The 15813-nt window shown below is 37.3% G+C and overlaps 1 protein-coding gene across 1 annotated transcript; it reads right to left on the minus strand.

The window, feature by feature from the left end:
• Positions 1–3006: 3006 nt before the first annotated feature.
• On the minus strand, positions 3007–12168 carry LOC127619787 (insulin-induced gene 1 protein-like). Its single transcript, XM_052092775.1, has 6 exons — positions 12009–12168; positions 11488–11827; positions 9893–10017; positions 9244–9410; positions 9020–9119; positions 3007–5952 (listed from the first exon to the last, which is right to left on the minus strand). Exons 2-6 carry the CDS (start codon positions 11819–11821, stop codon positions 5923–5925), a joined length of 756 nt encoding a protein of 251 aa, XP_051948735.1. The 5' UTR covers positions 11822–11827; positions 12009–12168; the 3' UTR covers positions 3007–5922.
• Between the last annotated feature and the right edge of the window lie 3645 nt (positions 12169–15813).

A 15813-nucleotide genomic window follows, 5' to 3' on the forward strand; every position in this document is an offset into this window, starting at 1 on the left:
GAGACTTGAGTGAGAGAGTGGAGAGAGATATTGTCATTGTGGCTTATCATGCACACCTCAGTCCCTAGAATCAGTGACAGTGTTGACTGAGGCAGAAATTATTTCACAGATTGGCAGTCCAATTTAAGATCATTTAGTTAGGTGAAAAGAAGGCGATTCACTCTGTTTGTGTTTCATTATGTTTAATATTTGTGCATGTTGCTATATGAGTACATTTATATCTTTCCAAGTGTAAGATTTTTAAGAGCTTTTGTGTACTTTGCTTCTAATCTGCATTTTCTTAGTGTCTCGGATATCTTTTTTTATTAATATATTCTAGCTTTAATACCCCCAGCCCCCCCCCACCCCCACCATACGTATGGGTAATTGCGATTCTGTCTTCTCGTCTGTTCGGTTGAATCATCTTCCATTAGAGAAATGGTGGGGGGGCCCTTACCGAGGCCCAAAGAGCAATCTAAATCCTCAACGCCTGTTAAAGTCCCTGTAAGTCATCTCCATACAAACACATGCAAAAATCTAGAGACACAAACATTTATTTTGTTATGTTATTTTGTTTGGCCATCTCTTCTTTGGACGACAATGTGTGCTTGTGTGTACAGTGACATGCCTATCACTGATGAAGTTGCACACATGATTGAAAGCAGGAGTTCTCCATGATTGAGCCATGCTGTTGAAAAATGTGCAATACTGCCATCTACTGAACTTAACTGGAAGAAAACTGTACTTTGCCAGGTAAAAGCAGGGCAAAATATGTCCTCTCAGTCAATGTACCTAATAGATAATAAATATCAAATATGTTCAAGACACAATGCAACACTTAATTTGTTTCTAAATAGTTTTGGGGATGTGTCCTCAATTATTGTTAACCCTTGGTATATTAATTTGAGCATCCACAGACACCTACCCCAAACATACATGCTCTGTTTTTAACAAGTTACTAATTTGTGAGTGAAAAGTACTGACGTTTTGTTCTGCAATTTTGAAGACGTTCACTTAGGGGGAACTCTCCAAACAAATACCCTTGCTGTCTAAGAACTTTAACCTAACACCAAGAGCTTTCAGGCTCTTAAAGACGGACACCCCTTTCACGACACTTTAGCGTAGCATTGCATTCTGTCTTTAATTAGGATTCATTTATTTAACATGCAGTTAAATGTCCTTAAAGGACAGGCTATATTTGTTTTTTTACTTTAATTTAAAGGGACTTTGATGTGTTAAATAGTAATAGAAAAGGCTAGAAAGATTTGCAGTACATGCACCTTTATTAAGTGAGAATTCACACATGATAATTTTTTCATACAGTAATTTTCCACATTAAACAGTCAATCCAAATTCCTGTTATAAATAAATGAACCCAAATGGGGAAGGAAAAACTGTTGTCTTAAAGGGATAGTTCACCCAAACATTAAAATGTACTCACCGTCATGCCATCCCAGATATGTATGATTTTTTTTCTTCTGCTTTTTAGATTTTTAGAAGAATACAGTGCATTCAGAAAGTATTCAGACCCCTTCATTTCTTTCACATTTTGTTATGTTACAGCCTTATGCTAAAATGCTTTAAATTATTTTGTTTTCCACATCAATCTACACTTCATACCTCATAATGACAAAGCAAAAACCATATTTTTGATAACTTTGCAAATTGACATAAGTATTCAGACGCTTTGCTAATAAATTTGCCACTTGAAATTTAGCTCAGGTGCATCCCATTTCTCTGGATCATCTATGAGATGTTTCTACACTATGATTGGATTCAACTGGGGACAAATTAAATTGATTGGACATGATTTGGAAAGCCACACACCAGTCTATATAAGGTCTCACTGCATAGCAGAGCAAAAACCAAGCCATGAGGTCAAAGGAACTGCTTTCAGAGATAGTATTGTGTTGAGGCACAGATCTGGGGAAGACTACAAATATGTTTTTGCTGCATTGAAGGTTCCTAAGAGCACAGTGGCCTCCATAATTCTTGAATGGAATAAGTTTGGAACAACCAGGACTCTTCCTAGAGCTGGCTGCCTGGCCAAACTGAGCAATCGGGGAAGAAGGGCCTTGGTAAGAGAGGTGAACCCCAAGAACCCCAAGGTCACTCTGTTTGAGCTCCAGAGATCATGTGTGGAGTTGGTAGAAACTTGCAGGACAACAGTCACTGCTACACTCCACTGATCTGGGCTTTATGGCAGAGTAGCCAGACGGAAGCCTCTCCTCAGTGCAAGACAGATAAAAAAAGCACCTAAAGGACTCTCATATCAGAGATTCTTGTTTCTCACAGTCTGATGAAACGAAGATTGAACTGTTTGGCCTCAATTCCAAACATCATGTCTGGAGGAAACCAGGTACCGCTCATCACCTGTGCAATAACCAACCCAACGGTGAAGCGTGGTGGAGGTAGCATCATGCTCTGGAGGGGTTTTTCAGCTGCAGGGATTAAGGGACTGGTCAGGGTTGAAGAAAAGCTGAATGCTGCAAAATACAGAGATATCTTTAATGAAAGGAGATACCCTCAGACTGGGCCAAAGGTTTATATTCCAACAGGACAATGACCCTATGCACACAGCCAAGAAAATGCAAGATTGGTTTAGGGACAACTATGTGAATGTAATTGAGTGGCCCAACCAGAGCCCGAACTTGAACCCAAATGAACATCTCTGGAGAGATCTGAAAATTGCTGTCCACCGACGGTCCCCATCCAACCTGACAGAACTTGAGATGATCTGCAGAGAAGAATGTCAGAGAATCCCCAAATCCAGGTGTGCAATCGTATCCAAAAAGACTTGAGGCTATAATCGCTGCCAAAGGTGCTTTAAATAAGTACCGAGTTAAGGGTCTGAATACTTATGTCAATGTGATATTTTAGTTTTTTCTTTTTAATACATTTGCAAAGTTATCAAAGATCTGGATTTTGCTTTGTCATTATGGGGTATGGAGTGAAGTTTAATGTGATAAAAAAAGATTATTTAAAACATTTTAGCATAAGGCTGCAACATAACAAAATGTGAAAAAATGAAGGGGTCTGAATACTTTCTGGATGCACTGTATTTCAGCTCTGTAGGTCCAAATAATGCAAGTGAATGGGTACCAATATTTTGAAGCTCCAAAAAGCAAATGAAGGCAGCATAAAAGTAATCCATATGGCTCCAGTGTTTAAATTCATATCTTCAGAACCGTTATGATAGGTGTGGGTGAGAAACAGATCAATATTTAAATCCTTTTTTCCATACATTGCAGTGTGAAGCATTTGCATGTTTCCACTGATCATGGTATAAATATTGGGGGTGGGGGTTCGTACTTGCTCATTTTTTATCAGTTTCCTTGTGAATATAAATTTCTAAAGCAATGTGAATAGTTTTCACATTACTGGGAATATTGTATATCTTAATGTATTGTAATAATCTTTTGAAAGAATAATGGAATATGCCCACATTTATTAAAAAAGATAAAACAAGTTACAATCTGATCAAAATTGTGCTGATTCTATAAATGCTCTTAATCATGAAATATGGGTGTACATTTGCAATTGCAATAATACAAGAATGAGTGGAAACAATATATTTAAAAGGACATCTGACATGCTGATCTAAATAGTGATGTAATTAGATATGGCAAAAGCTAAAATGATTGCTTGAATGTAATATTCTGCATATATAAATTGTATGTTGAAAACAGTAGTATTTATCTTTGTGTGGTATAAAACAACCAGCTTGTCATTGAGTTGAGACTAGATTTGTGTAGTTTTTTTTTTTTTTTAACATTTAAAAATCATAAATAATATTTGGAACGCCATACATCTTTCAGTTTATTTCTCAACCATTTGTTCTACTGTAACATCAGCGCAGTGGCTCTTGACTGAGTGGTGTGGGGAACAATTACAAAATTGACCTTCCATGCAATTCTAGTTTAAATGCGAAAAGACTTCTGGGGCTGAGGGTACTATCTAACTTTGCTTGACTGTGACAAGTGGTTAAGTCTTTACACACCATTTTTAAAAAGCTGACCCAACACAGTTAATTCAGTGGTTTCACAGTTTGCATTCCAGAACCAAGGTTTATGATTTACAACGGGCCACTTTATTAGTTAATTATTATTTAATGAAAAATATTTTTGTTGTCTGTTTGAATAAATGAAATGTCATGCTGGTAAAAAAAAAAACCTGCCTACACTTTAATGGATGCAACTGGTTGACAATAAATAAAATGTATGCTACAATTCTTCAGTGTCATGTTTTCATATGATTGTGAATGAATCAAAGGCTGCTGGACAACTCAATTTTATTTAATATAATGCATTATTGAATCCGGAATAATAGAAATGATGGAACTGAAATGGTTAAGACACACATGCACATTCACTCCTAGAAATACACTATTGCATTTCTTATTCCCCTTTAAACAAAGCTTTCATTCAGTTATACATCTCTCATTCCCTGAGGCTGAAAGGTTCATAAACAGCCTTTTGCTCTTTAGAGCAAAGTTTTATCACTGTATAAGACATTTCACTCATGTTCTTTCCTAAACATTCTGAAACGTACTAGTGCAGGCATGACACTTTTGTTTTTTTTCTTCAGAATAGTGAAAATGGTCATTGGTATCCTTTGCAATGGCATCTTTTGTGTGGGACGTCTTTTAGAAAAAGTATTTTGCCATTATAATATACCTTCACTTTACATATAAACAATGTGGTTATTGCTGGTTGGTTTAAATATGACTGAGTTGCCTGGGGTACCTTAACATTGTAAAATGTAATAAATATTAAAGAATATCAGGCTCCTAGTATGTCATTGCACTTAATTTGCAAAGACCCCCAAACCTACACTCTAGCCCAGTAATACCTTTTAGATTAGATATAGAAGTGTCTACATGTGATAAGAAATACACAATAAATGAAGTACAAAAAAATAGACAAGTGTAGTGACAAAAGCACTGAATTTTATAATACAAAGGCAATCACAGATTGCAAACCATTGAGGCCGCAGTAAAAATTTGTTTTCTTGGACGCTCAGTAATCCCAAGTTCCCAACCATTTCATTGGTTTTATTTAGACACCTTTATAATTCCACTGAAAATATATTAAATTATTCAGTGAATTTACAATAATAGAAATATGAGCATCCTTGTTGTTTTCACTTACGTTTGATTCGTATTTCAAGGTGCCACTTTATAACTAATGTTTCTAGATTTACTTTTGGTCTGTGTTTGCAACAAACATACAAAGTAGTGATAACCAGTCGGCACATTGGCAACCAAACCTCTCTGGTACTCATTGTAATACTCTGCATGGTCAGTCCAATTTGCAAAAAAAAAAAAAATCAAACAAATCCTATCTAGACAGTACACAGACCTCTTTGGATATTTAGGTATTTTGCACAGCCTTGATTTTTTTTTTTCCCTTTCATTTATCTTTCGGTTCTCCAACAAAAATTAAACATGTTAAAGTGTGCACTTTAGCATCACTTTTTCTTCCTTGGTCTTATCCATAGGACCCATCACACGCACACCTGTATACACACAGCTTCACCACTACTTTTCACTTTTTAAAAAAACTTTTTTTTTTAAAGTTTTTTGTGAAACTAGCTATGATTTTTACAGTCGGCACTCTAGCAACCTGGTAATAAGGAGACTGATGTTACCAGTAACACTACTGCAAGTAGCTGTTGTAACAATGACAATGGTTATGGCAGTAATGAATGCCACGGGGGTTCTTTTGGCGGTTCGGAGGTGCTGTTCATGGCACATTGGGTCATCTCAGACCAGCCTGCTCTTCATTTTCCTTTTTTGTTATAAAGAGGTGTAAAATTAAGAGCAGAAGTTATGCTAGGACAGAAACATCTTTGTCTCCAGGGACACACAATATAGAGTCTCAGTTCGCAGGCCCTCCGTTTTTGGCACTCTACAAAGCTCACTTCATGACCTCCAACACCTGCTTAGTCGTTGTGAGGCTTCTCAGTCGAGCCCTGTGGAGAAAGAGAAAGGCATTTAGTACAGAAGCTACAGTGCTGTGCTTTTAACCAAACGGTTAAAAACTGAAAAAGATTAATTAGCATTTTGTACCTAATTTCCATAGACCCTAACACTTGTATAAACACCAAAAGGAGCAGCTGAAGGTTAAGGGCTCTAAAAAAATACACATTAATATGCAGATAAAGAGTCCAGCAACCAAAGCAAGCACTAGAATCAAACTAATGACCTTCAGTGCACTGGCCTTGCTTGCTTCTAATTACCCAAATATGTTCCAGCACCCCAGGTGTGTATTTATGTATATTTAACAAGGTGACACCAACAAATATTCTCACAGAAACTCGATTACAAAGCTAAACCACTTGTTGCCTCAACACTGTGGCTATAATTAGTATGCACTATATATGACAAACAAGCCTTGTAGTTATTTAGGGCTTGTTGAGTAGATAATGGCTTGTAAAATAAGATAGCCTTCATAGGTCAAGACTGTCTGCCATTTCATGTCACATGACCAGTCTCTCAACCAGTGTTGTATAGAATATTATGGGTAAACGCTCATCATAAGACTCTGTGCCACATATTTAGCCATTAGCTTTTTTAAATACATGTTCTAAATCTATGAAGGCAATCTCTAAGAGACCAATGACAACCTGCCCTAAACAGGGAAAATAATAGACACTAGTTACATGAAGATGAATTGTAGTTGTATGTTTTGCCATATTTAAGCATCCAAATGTAAAACCAAACAGATAAATCTGAAGTAGAAGCAAATTATTAATTGTAACATTTTAAATTATTGACAATTTAGTGGTCATAATACCTTGTGCACCATTGTTTGAGTGTGTTTCAATACTATTACATACATGAGTTTTATTCACAAGAGCTATATCCTCATGCGACCCCATGTACACATGCCTAGATGCATTTTGGCTCCGCTATTTACTTAATGCGGCAATAAACTAGCGTGCAGACATGGTGTTGATGTCAAAGTGTAATTAGTTAGCAAAGTGGATGTATAGGTTATAGAGTTGTCAAAAGTTATCATGAGTATTTTAAAGTGTTCAGGGGATGTCATAACAACTGGAAGCAGAGCGGGTAAATTTTAAAACAACAGTACTTTATTCATAAGCACACAAGGTCCTACCTTCACGCTGTGTGACTATGTGCTCATTAAACTCCAAGAGACAATACAAAGTCATTAAAAATATCTCTATATGACACCTCTGACAATATTCTCATGAAATTCACTCACAGCGCTACAGTTAAGGCGAGTCGATTTTTTGAGCATTAAACCGGGACTGGGGAAGAGGTGATAATATATATTAATACACACACACACACCAAACTGTTTGTTTTATTTTAGATTCCGTTTACAACAATTTCAAGTCACATTTAAGCCTATTAAATATCTAGGGTGACAGGTTTGTTTTTATTTATTTAAAAAGTAGTTGTTTTCTTTAATGTTGAACTTTCATGTAGTAAAGGGATGCTGTAAACTCAAACCATCAACTCTTGGTGAAAAATACATTCTGGTCCCCCACACACAATCCATTTTGATCCATCTCAGTAGCTTCAATTCCAACAGGAAGTTAGATGACAAAATTCGGAAGAGTGAAGCGTGGAAAAGGGGTGGGGCTGAATAAGCAACACATAATTTAAATTCATTTATACTGACTGATAGCAATTCAGAAAAATCTGGGCTGTCAGTACATGTGACAAAACAACATGGCGCCAACCACAGCAGAGTTTGTCTTTGGAAGAAATGCTAACTTAACTATCTGGTAAGAAACCTAATCAAGTTTTTACATTGAAACATGTTTTAGTTAAAAGATTGGAGTCTCTAGTTTAATCCGATATAAAAAAATTTACATTGGAGCAATTTTTTACAAAATGTCACGCAGGTAAACACACACTAGTGTGTTCAACACATTTTTTCCTTATAAATCCTATATTTACGTGCATTATCACATGTTACTTTAAGAGAACGTTTAAGAAGTTAGGATGAAAATAAGGTGCATTTCAAACTGTTCTGAGACCATTTTTTGTTGTTGCATGTTTATTAGGTGCTACTGGTAACAAATACAGCCTTTACAAGATACATTAAAATATCAGTAAGGGCCAGGCTGAACACATAAACATTCATAGTCACAAAGGTATATTTAGGCACGTCTAGTCTGGATCCATAGTCTCTCTTAGTTCTGCACCTTTCAGTCTAGAATATATAATTTCTGGGAATGATATTCTCCTTTTTATAGCACTCTAATGCTCAGCTGCTACCAACCAACTGGTCACCTTATAATGAGAATGGGAAAAACACTAGCATACAGCTAATCCCAATTGGTCCAGCAAAATCACCCACTGCCAACAAAAACCCTGAAAACAACATGTATAATGCTCCACTTGGTAAGCAAACTGCTTGACTGGCTCCATTTCTCTGACCATTAGCATGAAAAACAAGGGACCTAATCTGCTTTCACACCCTTATTGAGAAAGAAGGTGGTTATGCCATCAGGACAAAGAGGCACAGCTGACTAAGAAGGCTTGGAGGGGATGGTACAAACATGCCTCGTAAAACAATCAGCAACTAATTAAGCTGTATAAGCATTACCTTTCAGCTCAGACTCAAGATTGCCAGTATGTCAACACTGAGTGTTTTAGGATAATCAAGAAAGAAAAAGAAAAAAAGTCTAAACCTGCACATTTAATTCAGCCTGCAAGCCTCAAATAAAGCACTTACTGAGCCAATTACTTCATATTAGCTGAAACATTAAACATTACAATTTGTAAACATTAAAACTGTAGTGTATCTGTAATCTGACACTCAGTCTGACTTCTTAAAAATGTCAGGCTTATGATATGAAGCAGTAAGCGCTGATTGTGGAGTTTCAGTAGATGTGCCCATTTAGGTTTCCTTTTTGGAATCTAAGCTATACATAAAAGGTGTAATGTCCATTGGGCTAATGTAGAGCACTTCAGCAAATAAAAGAGCAGAACATATTGGGAAACATTTATAGTAAATATAGGATGTGCTATATTTACACAGACAGTTGAAAAGATTCTTACCATAGCCAGCTGTCGCCCGATATTCCCTACCGTCACTCCACCAGAGAAGAATATACAAGGCAGCCAGGAGCGTACATACAAGAAGTCTGGTGATGTATACCTGAAAAACAATAAAGTAAATGCATTGAGACAACTAATAACTTACATCTTTCATGTAAGTCAACTATTAAGAAATTAAATTCTAAATGGGACTTATTTCTCAATATGTGTTAGTAATGTCTTACTGGTAGATGCCGTTGTAGACCAGCAGCTGAGCAACGAGAGTGGCAAGCAGGGCAGTGGTCAGCCCCAGGCCAAAGCCACTCCTGGAACGGTCAAATGTCCACCACAGGCCCATAGACAGGGCAGCCAGGGTTAGAGAAAGCTGCACATTATTGGCAAAGTCCAGTTTCTGTGAGATATTTTGACTTAAGGAAAATATGTCCCAGCTAGTGGTAGCATAGTACTTTCCTTGGATAACATGAATAGAATGTGTAACATTATATGACGTGTGCTGGGCATTAAATGTGACATCTCTTGATAAACAAACACATACACTTTTAAACATTAGGTTAAAGCAGGGATGCAAACTCATGAGAGGTGAGAAAGGTAATAAAGCAGATGTCCCAGATGTATATTTTAAATTCATTTGTTTGTATTGTAAACTATTGTTTACTATTGTATTGTTGTGTTTAAAGATTTTTTTAAGTGTCCAAGCTTAATGGAACCCTTTTAAGGGATTTTAATAAGTACCATGTAGAAAATGTACCAAACAATTTGGGCAAATTAGCTTCAGAAAAGATCACTATAGCTGGAAGGGGAGTAGTTTGCATCCCTTTTAAAGTGTTAATTGGGCACAATGTCAAAAGTTTCAAGTGACACTGGTAAGGATACAGCACTGGCATGATTAATGCCCACAAAAACAGCAATGCAGCGCATCACACTTGCCCACTCCCGCTTAAACTTGTGTGGCTCTCCAAGGTGGCGGTCCAAGCATGGATACAACAGACCAACCACAGCTGAGGAAAGAGGAAACATACAAAGTGCTTTCAATAACAGTAGTTCTCAGATGACAAAACATAAAATATACAGGTTGGTATTTGGGTCTAATTTTCATTGTTGTTGTTTTTTTTTTTTCTTCTTTTAATCCTTAAAAGCATTCCTCTGGTCTTTAGTGACCCTGTACCACATACATTTTTTGGAGTTGTGCCCACAACTCTATAATATTCCTCAATCTTTCTCTTATAAATGATGTAATACACACAAAAACATGCCAAAATAGCAAATTTTTTATTTTTTTATTAATATAAATATGATTTCACATTGATTTCTGTACAACATTGTTGAATTATCAGTTTCCCATATGCATGTACACATACATAATATATGTTAATTGTTACTCAATGTGGTACTGATGTTTCAGTGATTGACTTGCATCTGACATTGCTATTTGATGAAGAAACAACATGAAGTAAACTATAGCAAGTACAACACATGAACAGTAAGAGATGACTCTTGTCATTTGGGTGTACTACTGGAATTACGTAAGTTGTGCATCAATTTAGTCAATAAATGCCTGAGAAAATACTTGTGTAGCTCAATATGTCTTTGACAGCCTGATGAATTTCAGGAAATTTAGTGAACGTAATGAACCCTGCTCTAGATTTGCTGCATTCTCGTTGATAAATAAAACAAAATATATTTTATTCTATAATTTTTTTAATTGTCTTGTAAATATTTTGAAAATGTGACACTATCTGTGCATTCTGTAGATCCATTTGTGATCGATATAAGTGCTGGGTCTCTAAAGTCCCAAGTAAGTGTGTTTGGTGAAATTCCCATGCATTTAAACATTGAGACAAGTACATATACATTTAAAAACATTAGGTTTTAGATACACGTGAAGCCAAATAAAAGAGGTGAAATTAATTTAGCTACACACACTTTTTTAAAAGGGATTTTCCATTTGAAAACGATGTGGATTGGTATGCGTCAACATCACCACTATGTAGACTGTGTGGAATGCAGGGGGAGGAGTCGAGCGTGCCAGAATTATTTATTCATTTCTGCTGCACACGACTTCCGTTCTTCTCTTTCGGTAAGTGGCGTGTTCAGCGCAGCAGCCAATGACGTGCCTCCCTCGCTGCTCACCCGTTCTGAGGGCAGCCAATGAAAATGCAGCACCCCAAGACTGACCCCCGAATGCCTGACTGTTTCCAAGGTAATACAACTCGTGAGCGCTAAAGGTCATTGTCCGATGCATGTCATCAAAACAGCCGACATATCAAAAGTGTAAGGACTGATACATATGTAAACACAATAACAACATTCACGCACGCGATTCTATCCAAGCTACTGTTCGCATTGGTGGACCGCCTCTGTAGTCAAAACAGCCTCTTACATTCACACACACACACACACACACAAACACTCCTTTGTCTTATTGACATCAACAGAACATGCCCAAAACACACATTGTACCCCCTTACCAGCAGCAGTTCCACAGCAGAGCGGAATCCACCAGGCGGACGAGAACAAAGTGACCATCACTTCCTCTGGGAACAATGTAACGTTTCTCTGGATCTGTAGTAAGTTTAACACCAAGGCGAGAACTACTCCGACAATAAACAACACAAGCCCCCGTCGAATTAAATTAGCAGTCTGGAGACTGTGCACAGAGCCGTATGCATGGCCAAGCACTGAGGTTATAATGGACATCATTTCACCCGTTTTACAAACAACCCAACTGGCGCTCGACAGGTCGTTTGACTTCACACTGGCTGAACAGGAGCAGGTCCAACAATGGTCCTCTAGTCTTGGCATTTGGCACTATGAGAACCAAAACATTCAGTTAGAGAACACATTATTCTATACCCAGACAAATGTGTAAACAGACACCTACTTTAAAGCACCATGCAGTAGTATTTTATAATAGACAATAAAAATTACTAAATAAAAAAAAAAAAATCTTAACGAGTTGTCACTGGAAGAATAGGCTTTGAACACCCACCTTGATCCTTAGACAGTGTCCTTGTCCCTGAACAGAAACGCCTCTGTGCTCTTTTTAAAACTTCCACGTTTAACAAAAATGACTCCAGGTGTGTTATTTTGTCTTCTCTTCGTGAAACGCTGCTGCCTCTTTCATTCCCCAGTCCAAACCGGGCAGAAAACAAGCGCGGTCATGTCTGGTGAGTCTCGCTGGCCAATCAGAGAGCGGCGGGCCATATGACGCGAACGCACACCACCTCCCTCTTACGGACACGAGTTGTTGGTGTTCTCTGCAGTCAGATGTTCGTGACGTGATATCAGAGTTTATGTCTCTGGGTTGAAAAGTTGCCTACAAAGAGTTGCTTTCAGTTTGATTGATAGTCACCTGATGGTTTCCAAAACGCCTGTTTTATATCTTTTCATCTTGAAAGCATTCCCACGAAGCACAGGTAGCCTACATCTCTGACCCTGATAACATACGTACATCACACAGGCGTCTATCAAATGTGTGTATTAACATCTGAAAGATGTGTTTTTACATTGTTTGCTCATCTGCAATACATCTATAAGACGTTTCCTCTTGGGTGTCTATGAGACATTCAGCAGATGTCTTTGAGACGTTTATGATTTAGACTGTTCGTAAATCTGATGTTTGTAAGATGTTTAGCAGATGTTTATTAGATTTGGATGCTTTCCAGATGAAAAGGTCCTCAACAGACATTTCTGAGATGTAGGTGTGCCATCTGGGGGGGATTTTCTGTGGGGTTTCATCTGGAAAGCAGATTTACAAACAGTCTAAATCCGTAACATCTCAAAGACATCTGCTGAATGTCTCATACATCCAAGAGGAAACGTCTTATAGATGTATTCTGGAAGTTCTAGATTTGACCAGGTACCTCATGATCCAGACTCGAACTGGAAGGTTCAAATGTGAAAATCTTGGATATTCCACTCTTTATGCTGCGCAGCGATAAATCAGGCAAGACTCCTTCGTTTATTTCCCATTGTCAGAGAGATCTCTTTGAATACAGTAGGGACTCTATTGAACTTAAGAATTCACAAGCTTTTATACATTATTGCATAGTGCAACTCCCATAATACTTTTTTACTTCATTCTGATTGTAAGTAGATAAAGTAAGGGTATAGTCCCAGTCTGGATTCGTCACAAACATTAAAATGTCACTATTCCAAAACTACCTCTAGTTTCTCAATTCACAGCTAAGTATAATTCTCAAAACATTATTACTTAATCACAGAAAAACGGTCTGTTGTATCATGCATAGCCTAAACATTTCCATTAAAACACACACATCAAATAGACGTCCAGGTGATGTACGTGTGCTATCAGGGATCACATTCAAATGAACATCATGCTAACATCTTAAAAAGATCAGATTTACAAACATTGTAAATCATAAATGTCTCAAAGATATCTTATGACTGTCTTGTTGACATCAGAGAGAAAACATCTAATAGATGAAGGGCTGTCATTATTTATTATTTTGGTAGTCGCATAATCTAATGATTAATCGAGTAATCGGAAAATTATTCAATAACTCAGATTGCATAAAGTTTTCAAGGTGAAGCTACATTTGGCTAACATGCGTTCATAAGCCTACATTTTGATGCACTCTACGATTGAATAACAACAACATAACAATTGTGCAAACAATATCTAAAGCCGAAAGACACCCAAAGCAAATCTATAATATAAAAAATATATATAATTCAAGCTGACAAAGATCGGCTGCTCCAGGTGTGCCATTTTCTTTTTTTTTTTTCAAAAGTAAAATCAAATTTTTCTTTAACTAGTTCAACAGGATCTAGACATTTCAGTTTGGAACTCAAATATGGGAAAATAAAATATTGTGTCTTTTAAGAAAAAATATCTGCCGACCAATATTGTTTATTGAGGATGAGTTATATTCATGGTTTAATTTTATGGAAATAAAAACCATTTTATTTGTTTGTTGTTTTTTTACTGAAACTAACTGTACATGCAAAATACAGTATTAACATTAATCATGTCATAGAGATGTACATGTTTCCACTCATTTATTTTTCAGGTAAGCCAAAGTTCCTTTACGACTCAGTACACTTGACATTGCATCACTAATCTGACAAACACAACCTAGTTGAAATCTCTCTACAATGGCAATTCTAATATTGGCTATGGTGTTTGAGTCCCGTCCTTTTAGGCACAAACCTATATAAAAACGGGCATGCAAACACTATTCCTCAGAATGTTTTTCTATCACGACAGCAATTCATCTGTCGTCTAGAAGCCCTCTACTACTTCACTGACAACATACATGAGTCAGTGGGCGGGATCTTCACAGCAACGAGAAGACTCTCTGCTTCCCTGCAGTGTTCCAGTGAACATTTACTCCGCCTTGACGCTTCATAGGTGAACAGGCCCCATTTCCAGCAGCCATCACTCCAACACCTTATCCTTGAGTAATCATGCAAAATTACTAATTTGATACTAGATAATCACTTGCCATTATACCAAACCGTGGAAAGTTATTTGGTTCATTAAATGAAGCTTAACATTGTCTTTGTGTTTGTTTTTGAGTTGCCACAGTATGCAACAGACTGGCATGTCTTAAGATCAATATTAGGTCAAAAATGGCAAAAAATAAATTGCTTTCACTAGAAACGTGTCAGTCAATCATTGTTTTGATGAATGAAGGCATACAATGCTTGAAATTGCCAAAAAAACCTGAAGATTTCATACAAAGGTGAACACTTAATGTCTTCAAAGTCTCACAAGGACAGAAGAGATGTGGAAGGCCAGATGTACAACTAAACAAGAGGATAAGTACATCAGAGTCTCTAGTCTGGGAAATAGATGCCTCAAATGCCCTCAGCTGACAGCTTCATTTAATTCTACCCGCTCAACACCAGTTTCATGTACAACAGTAAAGACTCAGGGGTGCAGGTCTTATGGGAAGAATTGCAAAGAAAAAGCCACTTTTGAAACAGAAAAAGAAAAAGAAAAGGTTACAGTGGGCAAAGAAACACAGACATTGGACAACAGATCATTGGAAAAGAGTGTTGTGGATCTTAACCCCATTGAGATTTTGTGGGATCAGATAGACTGTAAGGTGCGTGAGAAGTGCCCGACAAGACAGACACATCTATGGCAAGTGCTACAGGAAGTGTGGGGTGAAATGTCACCTGAGTGACAGCTAGAATGTCAAGGATCTGCAAAGCTGTCATTGCTGCTCATGGAGGATTTTTTGATGAGAACTCTTTGAAGTAGTTTAAGAAGTTCTGAACATTTCTTTCAAATTATAATAGTAATTTTTCACATGATTAATGTCCTGACTATACATTGTGATCAGTTGAATACCACTTTAAATAAAAATACCAATTTCTTTCCATAAGAACAAAACCTGTACATTATTCCAAACGTTTGGCCGCCAGTGTGTGTGTGTGTGTATACACTCACCTAAAGGATTATTAGGAACACCATACTAATACTGTGTTTGACCCCCTTTCGCCTTCAGAACTGCCTTAATTCTACGTGGCATTGATTCAACAAGGTGCTGAAAGCATTCTTTAGAAATGTTGGCCCATATTGATAGGATAGCATCTTGCAGTTGATGGAGATTTGTGGGATGCACATCCAGGGCACGAAGCTCCTGTTCCACCACATCCCAAAGATGCTCTATTGGGTTGAGATCTGGTGACTGTGGGGGCCATTTTAGGACAGTGAACTCATTGTCATGTTCAAGAAACCAATTTGAAATGATTCGAGCTTTGTGACATGGTGCATTATCCTGCTGGAAGTAGCCATCAGAGGATGGGTACATGGTGGCCAT

The sequence above is a fragment of the Xyrauchen texanus genome, chromosome 2, assembly GCF_025860055.1.
Source record: "Xyrauchen texanus isolate HMW12.3.18 chromosome 2, RBS_HiC_50CHRs, whole genome shotgun sequence".
In the NCBI taxonomy this organism is placed as follows: Eukaryota; Metazoa; Chordata; class Actinopteri; order Cypriniformes; family Catostomidae; genus Xyrauchen; species Xyrauchen texanus.